This window comes from Neolamprologus brichardi, chromosome 12 (genome assembly GCF_056152115.1).
Source record: "Neolamprologus brichardi isolate AB-2024 chromosome 12, ASM5615211v1, whole genome shotgun sequence".
Classification (NCBI taxonomy): Eukaryota; Metazoa; Chordata; class Actinopteri; order Cichliformes; family Cichlidae; genus Neolamprologus; species Neolamprologus brichardi.
In genome coordinates, this window is record NC_142115.1 from 14330291 (window position 1) to 14345556 (window position 15266).

The 15266-nt window shown below is 40.7% G+C and overlaps 1 protein-coding gene across 1 annotated transcript; it reads right to left on the bottom strand.

Moving 5' to 3' along the window:
- Positions 1-436: 436 nt before the first annotated feature.
- On the bottom strand, positions 437-11841 carry tmc2b (transmembrane channel-like 2b). The gene is made up of 19 exons (XM_087848821.1): positions 11784-11841; positions 11165-11564; positions 10212-10367; positions 8460-8550; positions 8296-8377; positions 8087-8193; positions 7891-7989; positions 6778-6920; positions 6529-6676; positions 5953-6147; positions 5654-5833; positions 4811-4969; positions 4245-4373; positions 3629-3696; positions 3130-3369; positions 2701-2826; positions 973-1051; positions 750-876; positions 437-654 (listed from the first exon to the last, which is right to left on the bottom strand). Exons 1-19 carry the CDS (start codon positions 11818-11820, stop codon positions 437-439), a joined length of 2784 nt encoding a protein of 927 aa, XP_087704947.1. The 5' UTR covers positions 11821-11841.
- Between the last annotated feature and the right edge of the window lie 3425 nt (positions 11842-15266).

Genomic DNA, 15266 nt, shown 5'->3' on the forward strand with positions numbered 1-15266 from the left:
TTAAAAACTATGTACAGGAATTTCCACATGAAATCAGTCGTCTGTATAGATAAGCAGTAAACTGTAGACTGATTCCACTGTAGTAAACAGGAAAAAAAGCCGAGTCCTTGGTAGAAGTTGCTGAGACATAGAGTTTGTTGACATTTTTGCAGTTGTAATACTACTGACACAGATAACACACCATTTCTGTATTTTTTTAACTGAGTTGCTGCAGTAACTACAGACTTTTTCCAGTGTTAGGTATGACTGATGTCTCATCTAGCATGTTGAAAATACTAATTGAATGCTTTTCATTCATATAATAAAATTACAATAAAAAAATGATGTTATGAAATTTGTGTTCATTTGCATCATTGCAGTAAATCCAAAATTGATTCCTCCTCCATATGCAGCTGGAGCCATCCTAGCAGATATCTGTAACTGTGAATCATGCTTCTTATGTCCTCGGAGGAGCGCCCCGACCTCTCCCTCTGCCAGGCCCAGGTATAGGGCCCCTGAGATGTCCAGGAGGCCCTCCCCGTGCCCGAGGAGGATGGGCTACTGGCCCTCTGGGGTTTGGGGCAGCCAGTGACACCTCCTTTTGTAGGTTGACCCCTTTCCCCGCTGATCCTGGCTTCATTTTGGTAGACTTGCTTCCCTTCTCAATTACAATATCTAAAAAGACAGATTGAGAGTTGGGAAACGTGGTCAGGTCAGTGGGGTGTTAATTATCCTACAGTATATGCAGCTGAAGATGTATGTGAGTGTACCATGAGGCGGCTCTTCCTCAGTGGGAGGTGGTATTAGAGATTTATTTGGCAGAAGGTCCTCCAAGTCTTTCATTACTTGATTAGTGCTGTCTTTGTTGTTCCTGCGGTTCTTCTCCTCGTCTCGGGCCTGAAGTGATGACCAACAAACCCGACAGTCATTTGATTTGAATCTAATCTTGAACTTTTGCTTAAATAAGGGATATTAAGAGAAATTCATACTGACCATTTTCATCTTCTTTTTAAGGTCCAGGTTTGCCTGTTGGTATCCCTTTGACACTGTGTTAAGGTAGTAGATGGCCAACCTGTTACACAGTATAAGTCTTTTACTGTGCCACTGCAGATGGATTAGATTACAGTCAGGCTTTGCACACAGTGATAGATCATATTGTTCTGTCATTTTGTTCTGTGTTTATGTACATGCACCGATCATGGAAATTTTAAGGAAATTTATATTTTGTCTGGGTGCCATGACGTGTGTTACTTCGCCTCATCAGTTACAAGTTTAAAAGAACTGTTGTTAAATTCATAAGCTGCACAGGTAGCTTATCTGCTCTTTGTTATCTACCCAAACGTAATGTGATAATGTCAGAGTGGAAACAAAACACTGTTCACAAACACTGGTTTTCTTGCCAGAAAGCTTAGGGTGAGCAAATAAAATGCCACTACACTGAAAAGCAGCTAATGAATAGCCTCCTGAAACTTAAGCTGCCTGCTTAGATATACCACTCCAGGGCTCAGGCCAGCTACATGCATATGAGAAAGACAGCACAAAAAGTATCCGCTGTAGCCACCTGCCACAGGGTATGCCACAAAAACAAATGGAAGAATGGAAAATTCAAAATGCTGAGCAAGGTGTAAAAAGCAAGAAAGCTAGGTTGGGTTTGTCTGCAGGGAAACTTGTTGCTTGTGAGAAGAGATGTTTGTACGGCAACTACCACAAAAAATATTCACAAGCATGTTTTCCCCATTAAGAGCTATAACAAGGATAAAGACTAACCAAAAAAAATCCACAGGACAGCACACATGTTTTATTTGTGGATTTAAATTTAAATGGAGGATTAAAGCTGGTCCTTTCTTTAGGAGCACCTGTACAGAAACTAGACCTGCCAGCTGACCAGAGTAATTTAATTTATTAAGAAAAGAGATTGTTTGTTAACTGTAAAATGTGTTTGCTTACTTGACCACATCTTCACCACAACTATAGATGCCACCGGTACTGCTTTTGTCCTCTTTCCCTGCCCTCATCCCCAGTCGGTTGCGGCAGATGGCCGCCTCTCAATAAGTCTGGTTCTGCCTGAGGTTTCTTCCTGTTATAAGGGAGTTTTTCCTTTCCATTGCCTGTTCATAAGGGGTCATCTGATTGTTGGGATTTTCTCTGTATTATTGTAGGGTCTTTACCTTCCAATATAAAGCACCTTGAGGGGACTCTTGTTGTGATGTGGAACTAAAGTGAATTCCTCAAAATCAGTGCCACTCAGTTAGGACAATGTGATCCGCCACACCACAAAATCAGGAACAGATAGACACCTTAAACTCTCTCTACTCTCTGAATTCTTCAGATCCCAATCTGGGTGAGTATCTGACAAACACACTCCATAGAGACCAACCAAGACTACCCTCCGATTATCACGGCCCACATTTTCACTGTACTCCTCCAAGAAAGGCTGACTTTTGCTGCCACTGTGTGGTAGTGTCAAAAAAGACAATGTAAGGGTAACATCACCACATTATCAGTATTCACTAAGATAGAGACAACTGAAATGCACACAATTTGTTTTTCTAAATAAATAATAAGGTGTAGGCAACCTTAAATATATTAGCAGTGCACAAAAGGATTCATTTGTTTTCTTACATTTATCATGCATGCTTAAAAATACACAAAATGTAAAAATGTATCTTCATTTAGCAGGTACAGAAGCCATGTTTGACTTATTATTTAAATTAAACTTACACCATGAGGAGGACGGCAGGCATGATGAGTCCAGGATTGGTGGCATATGTAAAAATGTTCCCTATGAAAGCTGGTAAATCCTGCGTTATAGTCTCCATAACCACATCGTACATCCTGTCCTGACCACTGGGGGGATATTGTTACTGTTATCATTATTGTTACTAACCCTTGGATTTAAAACAAAAACAAAAACAAAACATGTGCATGCAGAAGTATGCTTGAGAAACCTGCCAAGAAGCTGCAGATTAAAAAATTTTATCATGTTCATTCTTTAAGTTGACTCTAATAATTATGTTAATGATCATCTAGTGAATCTGAATAAGCTTGTTCATGCAGATTATTAACCAAATAAAAAATTTTAATCTGCAGAAAAAGAAAAAAGATATTTCATGCACCACCTTAGATCTCTTATTTTAACCTCATACTGACCTGAATGGACCACAGTCGAAGGACGGGGGCAGGGTCATTATCGTGTAAACGACAGGAAGCAAGCTAAGGAAGAGCACGAGGAGCAGCAGGCCCATGTAGAAGTTGTTGGACCTCGATGCCTTGAAAACTCGCTCGTGAGGAACATTACAGGCCATCACTGCCCAGCACTGGAAGTACATTGACGTCAGGAGACGCAGCACATTCAGACCCACCAGACCTGGAGCGTAAAATGCTCCCATCCTAAGAAAAACAACATATTAAGCAACACTGTTCAAAAAGAAAAAAGATCCCGATGCAATTTCAAACTAATCAGCCACTGAATAGTGTAATTAGTGTTATTAGAGATTTTGTGATTGCTGCATTAATGATAGGCGGATCAAAGAAACATGAGCTGTGTTTCAGCAGAGGGAAGCTTATTAGTGAGCCATTCATCTCATTAGAGAATCTCCGGTCAAGCAGAAAGGAGTCAGAAAATAAAATCATCGATGGAGTAATTCACCATATCATTCCTTGATTGAAGATAAGCCCCAGCACATTCCCACTGATGTCAAACTCTGCATAAGATGGCTGGAATAAACACACAAACAACATGATTTGCATGTTCTCCTGAATTAATAAACAGCAGGTCAATACACTTTACATTTGTTGCTCTCTCTCTCACACTCTGTAATTAAGTTCTCATTGTAGTGTCCTGTTTCACTCTATGTTGCCAGATGTCATTGCAAAGTATCAGGTTGATGTAGATGCATTACGAACTGCGGTGGTAAACCCCTTGAATTAAAGCAGAAAGTCTGCACCTCCTCCTCTGTTCATGTGTTCAGTAATACCAGAATGATAATGACATAACCACTACTTAAACTGACACAATCACCTTAAATTCCCATGAAGGACTTGAGACAAGTGGTGCAAGTGCAGACTTAAAAGTTTTATTTTATTTATTTTTTTAATTGTGTTAACGGCAATTGAGCAACAATCAGTTTTGAGGCCTGCTGAGGCCTGTTCCCTGCAAACATTGCTGATGAGCAGGACATTATTTCAGTCAAACAAACTAAGACGAACATATGTTAAGGGCACGGGACACTGTGACCCACTGACACACAATTAGGAGTACTCACGATTCCGGCCTCCAGGTCCCAGCACCAGCAGTAGTTGAGGAAGCGAACGATGATAGCTCGCCCAAAGTCACCGATCAAGATAGTCAAAAAGGTTACCTGCATGTCTGATACGATAAGTTTCACAAATTCCTGCAAGGTAAAAGTAAAGACAGAAAAGAAAGAATTGTGATGTTGTCCATGTCCCCAAATACTTAAAATCAAATGTTTATTTATTCAAATACTTAATTTTTCAGGGAATATGCTTGGTATGAACTAAATGTATACCAATCAAATAAGTTTTGTTTGATCAGAAAATTCACATTTTATAATGTACCTATGTAATAAGATTACATGGAACATTTACATTAGTCATCATGGGCAGAACATATGTAGAGTCTATGACCCCTACCAAATTGAAACAATGTTGCACTGATCACTGCGCTAGCATAGATAAATAGTTATTAATGAACTTGTGCAACACAAATTGATGTGATTATTGTGTTACACACAATTTAGTGTAATTACAGTAATGCAGTACTTTGTAATGTGTTTCCCTCAGCACTGTTATACATAAAGCTTCTACTAACTATTCCCACTGCAGTCTCCCAACAGGGTCCTCTGACAGCATCTGCAGGGTTCACGACCAGTGGAGGCACATCCGTCGTGTTGTAGTAGGAGCTGTAGTTGGCATTGTACTCATGTATAGCCCATTCAGTGGCATTCTTGAGCTCCTGCTCCGTTTCCAGCTGAAAAACATTTAATGCATCAAAGAAAAATTAAGGTGTCAGTGTTCATGTAGCATATTTCATACACACATCAATGTAGTTTCCAGGTTTTTAAAAAGAACTGATTATTGGGAATTTGGGAAGGACTGTTCACTTTCTGCTTAAGATGTGAGTTAAAGGTCCGATACCACTGTCGCTTAATTTAGCACAAACACAGGAACAGTAGCCAGGATCTGACTGAGGAAAACAAAACCTGCATAACCGGCTATGAGGTTTAGGGGGCAATATTTCACACACACACAAATACACACAAACACACACAAACACACACACTCATTTTCATATCTTAGCAAGGATATCTAATTGACATAACGCTTTCCCTAGCCGCTTACCCTAACCGTCATCATCAATAAATGAATGCCTAACCTTAATCCTCAGCCTAAACCTAACTATGACCTAATTGTAACCCTGACACTAAAACCACATTCAAAAGTGCCTTCAACGTTGTGGGGACGCACATTTTGTCCCCATAAGTGACTGTTGGTCAACACAAGTATAGTGGCATGCAAATTTTCTGTCCTCATAAATGTGTCTAAACATGTGTGACAAATATGCAAAAAACCAAGACATCTGTAGTGTACATTACTTTTCACAGCAGCGTATAAATGCAACTGTAACTAATGCATGAAGGCACATCAGCCATACCTTGTCATTAACTTCATCAAAGAGAGCAAAGAGGAAGGTGTAAAGATTTCCCAGGAAGAGGGCGAAAATCCTCCCCAGCTGCCACTTAAGGGCAATACGGGGATGATAATCTTCCAACTCTGCGATGGTTTCAAACAGTGGAGGACACACTAGTCCCAATAGAGACATCACAAACTCCACCTGATACAAAAGACAAGAGAGAATGTAAACATTTATTTTTCAAGCCTCAACTTTTCATCGCTCCTGGTGTCGGAAACCTCATTCAGTAAAAGAACACCATGTGCTCAGTGTAAACCTGCCTCGTTCTTTTGAAACCACGTGAGAGACGCTGGATCCATCTTAGCAAAATCCTGAGAACGTTTCACCACAAAGTAGATGAGATAACCACTGCCACCGAGACAGCACAGGATCATAATATTTGCCAGAATCCTGAGGAAACGTTGGAGATGGATGTTTTCATCCTTCTGGTTCTCCTTTTCATCTACAATGGACTCCTGCATTACAAATAAAGAAGCACTTAAGATCTCTTTCAGTTTCAAGTTACACAATTTAGCACCTTCACATTTCAGAAGTTTAAATCTCCCTGCAAATGGCACCAGGACAGTTTTCCCCACTTTTCTTATTAAGTAGATTTTTATGATTAACCATCTTAAATTGGGGCTCAGCATATGAAAATGTTAACATGGAGTACATTATGTTCGCACCTCTCTCTTCACTGTAACACTATAGGGGATGGAGAGATCAGTGGCAAATTAACAAGTGGGATGTGTTTGCTGGCAGTGGGAATGACATGCCCAACATGGACCTATTTTATTTACACCACATATGAATACTTCCTTCTGAAAATCCTCCAACATGCACACACACGTGCTAACCTTAAAGCTGGTGGTTATGGAGGCGTACTTATTATCTGCAGTTTCGGGGTTTCCTATGAGGTAGTCCCAGCTGGTGAACATCTTCCAGCTGAAGGTGAACTCTCCTTCATCACCCCCATCTCCTCCCTCATTTGCATTACGAGCCATCCTGAAGAGACAAACAAAAAGAAATGATAAAGAAACCCTAACAAAAAAAAACAAACCCTTCTACATGATTTTAATCTGAATGCCCGCATATGTCTTGCCTACGTTCTAATGACAACCATTAGGCTGTATCCAAATATTCCAACACCAGTGAGCAGGTATGACAGAGGGAGTCTGAACTTCAGCACGCCAATGTTTCGTTCGTTGTTGTAGAAGCCATAAAACAAAATAGAGTACTTGCAGTATCCCTGTTGATGAGAAACAGAAAGGTATAGTCACGCATACATACAAATACAGTCTGTACTCAAGGTAAGTTTCTCACCACACCAATGTGGTGTGAGGGTGTAAAGGCTGCTATCTATATTGCTAACATGCGAATGTTCATTCTCTTCTGCCTATAAGGGTCACAGGGGGCTGGAGCCTATCCCAGCTAAAATAGGGCAACAGGCAGGGTACACCATGGACAGGCTGCCACCCTGACACAGGGCTAACACAGAGCAACAGACAACCATTCAGACTTACACATTTGGGCAATTTAGAAGCACTAATTAACCCAACTCCACCCAGATGGTGTAGTCAAACTCATGACTGTTCTTGCCTTGAGGTATCAGTGCTAACCACCATCGTGCTGCCATGAAGTTCAAACTGAGTACCAGAATTCAGAAGAAAGTGATTTAAGTGATCCAGGAATTCTTGTTGGTGCCAGCAGGCCAGTCTGAGTAGTTCAGAAACTGCTGATCAACTTGTGCCTTCCTACACAACCATCTCTACAGTTTATAGAGAATGGTTCAAAAAAGAGAAAATATCCAGTGAGCTGTAGTTTTCTGGGATAAAATGCTGTTTCAATGCCAGAGGTCAAAGGAGAATGGCAAGAAGCCTTTAAGCTGATAGAAAGGCAACTAAGACCAAGATATGCAGAAAGCCTCTCTAAACATCTTAAACCTTGAAGCAGGTGAGCTACAACAGCAGGTGCTGCTCCCCTCATCTAAGAACAAGAAACTCAGGCTGGCTACTTGACTTGACTACTCTTATGGCATACACAGTCACCAGATCTTACCAAAACATTATCAAAAGTAAAAAAAAAATAAATAAATAAAAAATGTATTTTTCTTTTCTTTGGTATAAGGGCAAAAACTACTGTTAGCCAGTCTGGGGAAAAAAGAGAGCTTGTGTGTGAGGAAAAATGAATTAAGGGATGCATGAAGCTAGGATCCTCACACCAAAGTCAAAGAGCACTGAGAAGTCCATGGCTGTGTCCTGTTCAGATCGTGGCACAGTTTTCCGGGGAATGGAGCCATAGGGGAGACCCATGAGAACCTAAATGCAGAGGAGAGGGATGGAGACATGGATGGAGAGAGCTCAGCATTTGCCACATTAGCTATTGCCTGCTAGCATACATAAAGACAAAGCCTACCTCTGGCAGCACCACCAGACCAAACATGAACCCGAACAGGATCAGGTTCAGGCCATACATCCACCTCAGAAAAATGAAGTAAGATGCCACCGATGATCCAAAATGACCTGGGGGGAAAGGGGGTGAGATGAAAATACATAATTGTGAGGACAGCTTATTAGCAAATGTAAGATTATAGCTTAGTGATTATTTGGTTTTGTGGTACCAACTTTCTACTTCCTTTATCTTCCTCTCCCATGGTATACATGCTGTTTTGAAGTTGTCAAAGTCCCGATTAAACTTGATAAGTTTCTAGGGGAGAGTGCAGAGAAGCAAACTTAAACAATATTGCTCAAATTATAAATCAATGCATTTTGCTCAGTGAGGACATTACCTTGGTCATCATGACTTTAAACGCATACAACTTCTTGCCTCTTCCTTTCCCGAGAGCACCTTCGAATTTTTCAACAAACTCCTGGGCCTCCCTGTTTCAGGCAGTACACAAATGTGCAGCAATGAAATGCCATCCATGCCCACATCCAACTGAAAATCATGATCTACTCAGTGAATTAATTATTTAGTTAGTGAACAGGATGTACAAACAACAGGTTTGGAATGATTTACTGATTGATGACACGCTGCATATGTTAAGAGCACTGGCAGGAAGACACAGCAAGCAGGAGGTCAGCTCACCACAACATGCATTAAACAGTGTCAAGCTCATGAAAAGTTAAGGCAACTCGGCTATCATGTTCCCTTTCCAGAAACTTGCCTACATACATAACAAGCATACACACTTACCTCACAAACACACACTGACTTACATAAGCCTTAGCCCTGGCTGGGAAGCCAGAACAGTTTGCTGTCTTCTAACATATCTAACAGGCTGAGATACAGCCAGTTTGGCTTGTGCTGAGATTTTATAGGAACCTGTTGTCATGTATACAAATTCCACAAAGGGCAGAATTTCCATACAGTGCATCCAGAAAGTGTTCAGACCACTTCACTTGTTTCACATTTTGTCATGTTACAGCCTTGTTCCAAAATGGATTAAGTTCATGGTTAGTTTTTTTTACCTAACAGTTCTGCATTCAATATGTCCATTGTGATGTTGAGTGAACAAAAGTTTCCTCAAAATTCTTGCAAAAATCTTTTTCATTTTTAATAAAAAAAATGAAAAATATAACATGCATGTACTGTAAGTATTCTCACACTTTGCTCAATACTTTAGCAATAATTGTAGTCTCAAGTCTTTATGATTATGATGCTACAAGCTTGAAACCCATATTTCTGGGCAGTTTCTCCCATTCTTCTTTTCAGAACTTTTTAAGCTCCATCCGATTGGATGGGGAGCACAGCCATATTCAGATGACTGTGCTTCAAGTCTGGGCTCAGAGTTGGCCACTCAAGGACATTCACAGAGCGGTCACAAAGCCACTCTTGTCATCCTGGCTCTGCTTTTAGGGTCGTAGTCTTGCTAGTCTCAGGTGGCTTCTGTCTGGCCCACATGGGCCTGATTGGTGGTGTGCTGCAGAAATGGATGTCCTTTTGAAAGGTTCTCCTTTCTCCGCAGAACAATACTGGAACTCTGTCAGAATGACCATCAGGTTCTCAGTCACCTCCCTGTCTAAGGCCCTTCTACCCGATCACTCAGATTGGCCATGCAGTCAGCTCTAGGAAGAGTCCTGGTGGTCCCAAACTTCTTCCATTTACAGATTATGTTGGAATTTTGGAATAAGGCTGTAAAACAATGTGGAACAAGTGAAGTGCTGTGAATACTTTCCAGATGGACTGTAGATGAATAAAAGCCTAGATCTAAACATTTTCATAGGTTGCAGGACTCAAAAGAAGAAACATGCTTTGCCCTGTCTAAAAACACAAGTAGTTTTGTCTGTTTGTATAGTCGAGCATTGATGAGTGGAAGTACCAAACAGGTAAAGTAGCAGTGAGCAAGATTTAATAATAAATGTCCAACTTCACATGGTATTAAAAGAAAATGTGCACCAGCAAAAATGGAGTAATAATCAATTTTAAAAATGCACTCAAAATATTTTTATCTTTAATGAACAGAAGTTACGGTTGTAACAAAAAGCAGGCCAAAGAAGAGGATTAAGAGTTGGCCAGAGTTTTTTGTTTTCATTTTTACTTGAGCAGTACGAGCCTCCTCTTCATCCGCCAAGGTTTGTTCCTTAATGTAGCAATCAGCTTCTTCTTTTCTTCTACTTGTTCTTTCAGGGCAGCGATCTCTCCCTCTGACATCGACTCTTCATCACACTCGTCTTCAGAGGAAGAAGCAGGAGAGCTGCCAAAGGGAAGCAACCGTCACTCGCAATGACTTTGAGAAGGCATAATTCTCACACGATTCATCACCTCAAGAAAAGCTTTCCTGGTGGTGTTAATTAGTCGATTTTAATCTAACTGCACACGCTGCAGTGTTCACTTAATAACCCCAGTTCCAAAGAAGCTGGGATTCTGTGTAAAATGTAAATAAAAACACAATGCATTGAGTAGCAAATCTCATAAACACATATTTTATTCACAATGGAACAAAGACAACAGATGTGTAACTGTGAAGATGTACCATTTTGAAGCACGTTTTGAATTTGATAACAGCAATCCCACCCCAGCAATGCGGTCAAATTGATTGGGCGGCATTTGATAGTACAGATGGACAATAAGCCAAAACATACAGCCGCTGCAGTAAAGGCCTGACAGAGCATTAAAAAGGAAGTAAAACAGCATCTGGTGATGTCTATGAGCTCAAGACTTCATGCCATCATTGCCAGCAAAAGGTTTTCAACCAGGTATTAGAAATGAACATTTTATTTTCAGTTATTTAATTTGTCCAATTACTTTTGAGCCTCTGAAATGAAGGTATTGTGTTTAAAGAAATTGCTTCCGTCCCTCAAATTTTTATGCAATTTATTTTGTTCAACCCACTAAATTAAGGCTGAAAGTCTGCACTTCAACTGCATCTGAGTTGTTTGAATTAAATTTCATAGTGGTAATTTACAGAGCCAAGAAAAGAACTACACCTATATCTGTAAATACTTATGGACGTAACCGTAGATGAAATACAGCTCTCAGAGAATACTGCACCTGCTCTGCTTTCCATTCTTCTTTTTCTTGTCCTTCTCACTGCCTTTATTTGTCTCGTCTTTGCCTTTAACATTTCCCTTCTTCTCCTTATTCTGATCCTCTTTCTCATGTTTGGAAGCCGCTCTTCCTCCTTTCTTCCTTTTACCCTGATCTTCTTCGCTCTCCTCATCACGCTCCTCATTTGCAGCTTTCCTCCTGGAAGCTTTGGCTCCTTTCTGTCTCACCCTTCGTTTGTCTTCCTCATCGTCTTGGTCACTGTCTTGGGGCTTGGTCCTCTTCCTTCGTCCCCTTTTCCTCGGTGCCTCATCTTCATCTTCTTCATCATCCTCATCATCACTGACCTGTTTGGTTTTACGCTGTGCTTTGGCTCTTCTGTTTTTGCTTCTCCTTCTGGCCTCATCTAAGACACACACACACACACATACATACAAATATATATTATTTTTTTACATAAGGTTTGATATTGAAAATGCAATAACATGTCCCTGAACAAATACAACCATCAACAATAAGAACTGACAAAAGGGCCAAAAATGCCTTAAAAGCTATAAACATTTTCAAAATGTTTTTTTTTTTTTAAATTAAACTAAAGAGAGAAAAAATGTCCCATATGACTTACCTTCACTCCCACTGTCCAACGTAGCATCCACCTCCATCCCAACTGAACAGATGCATGAATACAGCCATTTAGATTCAAATGTTTAAATAAATATAGTAATGAATGAATGAGTCAGTTTTCCCTATAATAGCATTAAAACATCTTCTCACCATCTTCAGCCTGAATTATAGCATCGTTTTTCCTTTTTGGAGGCATCCTTCTGATCTTTTAGTTATTTATATATTCTTTTTCTCTACTACTACTACTACTCACTTCCGACTCAGTCTCATCTTCATCCATGAGTCACTCAGTTCACTGACACAGTACACTGTGAAGGTACAGAAAGAAAGTCAGTATACATAACCACATAAGCGCACACACACACCACACACACACACACACCTCTGTTTGTGCTGCTCAAAGGCTGGGCTCCATGACAACAGCCAAAGAAACCCAGCCCTTAGATGATAATCAGGAGCCAGAGAGAATCTGAGAGACAATGGACTTGTCTATCAAAATGTTAACTGATATTATACAGGGGAGAGATATAAGAAGATATACATTTTTGGTGATTTAACACTCAAGTTTATTTGAATTGGATAATGACCAATATCTTGAGTCACTGTCATATACAACATGTAGCAATGCAACAAAACCGTTTTGAAAAGGAAAACTGATGGTCGCCTTCACTTACTTGCCACCCCGTTAAGAGACAACCAAGCAAATGCAGAAATAAAGGTTGGGCCACATTAAAGTTGGATGAAAGCTTAAGTAATCCCGAGTGAAACAAATCGCTGTATTTAAATACTATACACAACATCCTCTAGGGTGTAGAACGAGCAAACTAGTGGAGTAAAAATCAGTTATGTTACTTTAAAGGCAAGACAATTAATTTCACAAGCTGTTGATTCAATAATGGGTCCTGATTTTTAGGTTAAAGTACAGGGTGGACCATTTATATGGATACACCGTAATAAAATGGGAATGGTTGCCGATATTAAAGTCCTGTTTGTGGCACATTAGTATATGTGAGGGGGCAAACTCCTCAAGATGGGTGGTGACCATGGTGGCCATTTAGAAGTTGGCCATCTTGGATACAACTTTTGTTTTTTCAATAGGAAGAGGGCCATGTGACACATCAAACTTATTGGTAATGTCACAAGAAAAACAATGGTGTGCTTGGTTTCAACGTAACTTTATTCTTTCATGGGTTATTTACAAGTTTCTGACCACTTATAAAATGTGTTCAATGTGCTGCCCATTGTGTTGGATTGTCAATGCAACCCTCTTCTCCCACTCTTCACACACTGATAGCAACACTGCAGGAGAAATGCCAGCACAGGCATCCAGTATCCGTAGTTTCAGGTGCTGCACATCTCATATCTTCACACCATAGACAATTGCCTTCAGATGACCCCAAAGATAAAAGTCTAAGGGGATCAGATCGGGAGACCTTGGGGGCCATTCAACTGGCCCACGATGACCAATCCACTTTCCAGGAAACTGTTCATCTAGGAATGCTCGGACCTGGCACCCATAATGTGGTGGTGCACCATCTTGCTGGAAAAACTCAGGGAACGTGCCGGCTTCAGTGCATAAAGAGGGAAACACATCATCATGTAGCAATTTCAAATATCCAGTGGCCTTGAGGTTTCCATTGATGAAGAATGGACCCACTATCGTTGTACCCCATATACCACACCAAACCATCGCTTTTGTTGTTCCAACAGTCTTGGAGGGATCCATCCAATGTGGGTTAGTGTCAGACCAATAGCGGTGGTTTTGTTTGTTAACTTCACCATTCACATAAAAGTTTGCCTCATTACTGAACAAAATCTTCTGCATGAACTGAGGGTCCTGTTCCAATTTTTGTTTTGCCCATTCTGCAAATTCTGTGCACCGATCTGGGTCATCCTCACTGAGATGCTGCAGTAGCTGGAGTTTGTAAGGGTGCCATTTGTGAGTAGCTAATATCCGCCGAAGGGATGTGCGACTGATGCCACTCTCCAGTGACATGCGGCGAGTGCTACGCAGTGGGCTCTTGCTGAATGAAGCTAGGACAGCCACTGATGTTTCTTCATTAGTGACAGTTTTCTTGCGTCCACATTTTGGCAAATCCAACACTGAACCAGTTTCATGAAACTTAGCAAGCAGTTTGCTAACTGTAGCATGGGAGATGGGTGGTCTCGTAGGGTGTCTTGCATTGAAATCTGCTGCAATGACCCGGTTACTGCGTTCACCAGATATCAACACGATTTCGATTCGCTCCTCACGTGTTAACCTCTTCAACAAGTCAATGGCTGTGAACAAAGAGAAACTTGTAAATAACTCATGAAAGAATAACGTTACGTTGAAACCAAGCACACCATTGTTTTTCTTGTGACATTACCAATAGGTTTGATGTGTCACATGGCCCTCTTCCTATTGAAAAAACAAAAGTTGTATCCAAGATGGCCAACTTCTAAATGGCCACCATGGTCACCACCCACCGTGAGGAGTTTGCCCCCTCACATATACTAATGTGCCACAAACAGGACTTTAATATCACCAACCATTCCCATTTTATTACGGTGTATCCATATAAATGGCCCACCCTGTAGAATAATAAGAGAAGGTGATAGCTGCTGTCATTTCTTCTGTTAAGCTGCTGTTGTTTCTTCTGTGAAACAAAACTGCAAATAAATTCAGTTTAAATTAACAGGAAGTAGCAATTTTTGATTGGTCAAATTCATTCAGTGTTTTGAGAAGTCGTTTGTGATAAAACTGCCTGGAAGAATTCCTTAAACTAACACTGCTGAATGCTGCTAAACATGAGGTTGTCCACTGGACGGACAGACAGATAGAGATAGATAGCCTAGATTTGATACATGTGGATAAAACTTAAATCAAGAAATGTTTCACCATTTTGTAAAGGTCTCTGCAAAGCACGAGCAGGTAATTCTCCACAATTGCAGGTATATGTAACTGGGTTCAGGTTCTGCGGCAGCATCTACAAGTAAAGAACTGCCCAAGCTCAAAGTCCAGGCTATCACCCAAAGCAATCATAGAACTGATCATTTAATTAAATGCTCCAAAAGGCACTGATACCAAAAACACAGTCAGCAGGTCTATTTAGTGAAGCTGAAGTGAGCTTCCACTTCCTGTGTAAACATTTCTGTACACATGCTTATTTCTAGGGCCCGACTTCGTTTAGAGGGCTGGTTTCAATTAGCTCCTTTAAGAAGTGCAGTTTTTGGCACTTGAGCATTGCCTATGCTTGGTCTCAACAATTTCACATGTTTCTGTGAAGCATGTTGAGTCTTCTGTGAAAACTCAGGCAGGGCTAGAGAGACAACCGTACTGACCTTTGCTCTCATACCCAAAACTGGACACCCTCCAAGGAATCAAATCAGTGCTTATACTACCACAATGCCTCACTTCTTCCTTCTCTGTTATTAGTGAATAAAAGATGCCCGTTGCAATCACCTGACGTTGAGATATCCGGTAATGTGCAACCTGTCATGG